The 3,431-nt window shown below is 53.0% G+C and overlaps 1 protein-coding gene across 1 annotated transcript in view; it reads left to right on the top strand.

The window, feature by feature from the left end:
* Positions 1 to 435: 435 nt before the first annotated feature.
* The window catches only part of LOC306752592 (arg8-vasotocin receptor-like), a gene marked incomplete at both ends in the record, with an annotated part of 4,079 nt that continues 1,083 nt past the window's right edge, over positions 436 to 3,431 (top strand). Inside the window, one exon of the mRNA XM_079236372.1 lies at positions 436 to 1,387. Within this exon, the coding sequence (XP_079092498.1) occupies positions 436 to 1,387 (952 nt within the window). The remainder of the gene's footprint in view (positions 1,388 to 3,431) is intronic.

The raw sequence follows: 3,431 nt of genomic DNA, 5'->3' as shown, positions 1-3,431 counted from the left end.
TGTGTGTGTGTGTGTGTGTGTGTGTGTTTGCGTGTGTGTGTGTGTTTGTGTGTGTGTGTGTGTGTGTGTGTGTGTGTGTGTGTGTGTGTGTGTGTGTGTGTGTGTGTGTGTGTGTGTGTGAGGAGCCTTTAAAAGAGGCTGGTCTGCAGCAGCGCAGCACGGATTCGAACCCGGAGTTGCTGAGTTGCTGAGTTGCTGTGTTGCTGTGCGGACCCGAGCGGAACAATAACTGTGGATTTTAATGATTTCTTTTTTTAAGTTCCTGACTTTTGACCCCTTTACTCTTCGTGTATCCATGCGCCGCTCGGAGATCGCGCCGGACACGTTGGAGTGATCGAGGTGCGCGACGGTGCGCGCCCGCGGCAAGCCCTAGCGGCATCGGCAGCGCCCGCGGCAAGCCCTAGCGGCAGCGCGGCAGCGCCGGCCCGCGGCGCCATGCTCTTCCCCTCGCAGAGCTCCCTCAACCTCACGGGAGGAAACTGCAGCGACGGCGGGCTGAACTTCACGCTGCGGCCGGACGTCGGAGCCGCGGCGGCGGCGGGGAACGCCTCCGACCTGGACCCGTTCGGCCGCAACGAGGCGGTGGCCAAGCTGGAGATCACCGTGCTGAGCGTCGCGTTCGTGGCCGCGGTGGCGGGCAACGTGAGCGTGCTGCTGGCCATGCGCAGCACCCGGCGCAAGCCGTCGCGCGTGCACCTGTTCATGAAGCACCTGAGCCTGGCGGACCTGGTGGTGGCCTTCTTCCAGGTGCTGCCGCAGCTCTGCTGGGAGGTGACGTTCCGCTTCTCCGGGCCGGACCCGCTGTGCCGCCTCGTGAAGCACCTGCAGGTGCTGGGCATGTTCGCGTCCACCTACATGATGGTGATGATGACGCTGGACCGCTACATCGCCATCTGCCACCCGCTGCAGACGCTGCGGCAGCCCACGCGGCGCGCGCATGTCATGATCGGGTCCACGTGGGCGTGCAGCCTGGTGCTCAGCGTCCCGCAGTCCTTCATCTTCTCCCTGAGCGAGGTGCACCCGGGCTCGGCCGTGTACGACTGCTGGGGCCACTTCGTGGAGCCGTGGGGGCTGCGCGCCTACGTCACCTGGATGACGGCCGGGATCTTCCTCGTGCCCGTGGCCGTGCTCGTGTTCTGCTACGGGCTCATCTGCCGCGCGATCTGGAGGAACCTCAAGTACAAGACCCGGAGGAAGACCCCGGAGACCCCCGCCAAGCCCGGGGTCCTGGGCCGCGGCTGCGTCAGCGGCGTGGGCGGCATCTCGCGCGCCAAGCTGCGCACCGTGAAGATGACGTTCGTGATCGTGCTCGCGTACGTGGTCTGCTGGGCGCCGTTCTTCACCGTGCAGATGTGGTCCGTGTGGGACCGGAACTTCTCCTGGGCCGGTGAGTCCCGCGCCAGGGTCAGACCCGCGGCGGCGCGCGCGCGCGCGCATGCGGCTTTTTACGCGCGCTGCGCGTCCGCCAGAGGAAGCAGCTCTGTGCTCATAAGACATATTTAAAAAAGTGTTTCATAATTATAGTCTGAGGGAAAAACTGGTTTCATATAAATTGACATATTTGAGGAGAAATAATTATTCACAAGAAATGAACAAAAACTTCAGAAAAGTGTGAATATCTTCACAAGGTTTAATTTACATAACTGAGGTGAAATAAATGATCATAATAAAATATGATGTTTAAAAACCAAAAACGTTCAAACTCTAGTCACTGTTAAATGAATAATAATCAATAATCTTTTATTTTGAACCTGGTTATTTAGGAGAAATACAAAAAATCCCCCAATTTCAATGAATTCATGAAGAATACTGCAGATGTTTGGCTTTAAAGGAGCAGAGGGTTGCCTTTAGGTGAATCTGTTGGCAGGGACATCAATATAATAAAATATACATAATATAATATATAATGTTCTACAGCCTGTGAAAATGAATCCACTGTGCCATGAACCAGGAAGTATGAAGACCTTCTGGAAACACCTGACTAAGCTGTTTCCTGTAAAGACCTTTATTTTGAAATTGGCACGTTGTTGCTGGACTTTAGTTTGAAAGTCTAGATGTAAGGTCTGGAAGGTGGAGGTCTAGATGTAAGGTCTAGATGTAAGGTCTGGATGGTGGAGGTCTAGATGTAAGGTCTGGATGGTGGAGGTCTAGATGAAAGGTCTAGATGGTGGAGGTCTAGATGTAAGGTCTAGATGTAAGGTCTGGATGGTGGAGGTCTAGACGAAAGGTCTGGATGGTGGAGGTCTAGATGTAAGGTCTGGATGGTGGAGGTCTAGACGAAAGGTCTAGATGGTGGAGGTCTAGATGTAAGGTCTAGATGGTGGAGGTCTAGATGTAAGGTCTGGATGGTGGAGATCTAGATGTAAGGTCTGGATAGTGGAGATCTAGATGTAAGGTCTGGATAGTGGAAGTCTAGATGTAAGGTCTGGATAGTGGAAGTCTAGATGTAAGGTCTGGATGGTGGAGGTCTAGATGTAAGGTCTGGATGGTGGAGGTCTAGACGAAAGGTCTAGATGGTGGAGGTCTAGACGAAAGGTCTGGATGGTGGAGGTCTAGATGTAAGGTCTGGATGGTGGAGGTCTAGACGAAAGGTCTAGATGGTGGAGGTCTAGATGTAAGGTCTAGATGGTGGAGGTCTAGATGTAAGGTCTGGATGGTGGAGATCTAGATGTAAGGTCTGGATAGTGGAGATCTAGATGTAAGGTCTGGATAGTGGAAGTCTAGATGTAAGGTCTGGATAGTGGAAGTCTAGATGTAAGGTCTGGATGGTGGAGGTCTAGATGTAAGGTCTGGATGGTGGAGGTCTAGACGTATGGTCTAGATGGTGGAGGTCTAGATGTAAGGTCTGGATGGTGGAGGTCTAGATGTAAGGTCTGGATGGTGGAGGTCTAGACGTATGTTCTAGATGGTGGAGGTCTAGATGTAAGGTCTAGATGGTGGAGGTCTAGATGTAAGGTCTGGATGGTGGAGGTCTAGACGTATGGTCTAGATGGTGGAGGTCTAGATGTAAGGTCTAGATGGTGGAGGTCTAGATGTAAGGTCTGGATGGTGGAGGTCTAGATGGTGGAGGTCTAGATGTAAGGTCTAGATGTAAGGTCTGGATAGTGGAAGTCTAGATGTATGGTCTGGATGGTGGAGGTCTAGATGTAAGGTCTGGATGGTGGAGGTCTAGATGTAAGGTCTGGATGGTGGAGGTCTAGACGTAAGGTCTGGATGGTGGAGGTCTAGATGTATGGTCTGGATAGTGGAGGTCTAGACGTAAGGTCTGGATGGTGGAGGTCTAGACGTAAGGTCTGGATGGTGGAGGTCTAGACGTAAGGTCTGGATGGTGGAGGTCTAGATGTAAGGTCTGGATGGTGGAGGTCTAGATGTCAGGTCTGGATGGTGGAGGTCTAGACGTAAGGTCTGGATGGTGGAGGTCTAGATGTAAG

Source organism: Taurulus bubalis (genome assembly GCF_910589615.1).
Source record: "Taurulus bubalis genome assembly, chromosome: 20".
Taxonomy (NCBI): domain Eukaryota; kingdom Metazoa; phylum Chordata; class Actinopteri; order Perciformes; family Cottidae; genus Taurulus; species Taurulus bubalis.
The sequence above is the reverse complement of the archived record's forward strand: the minus strand, read 5'-3'. Positions and strand labels throughout refer to the sequence as shown.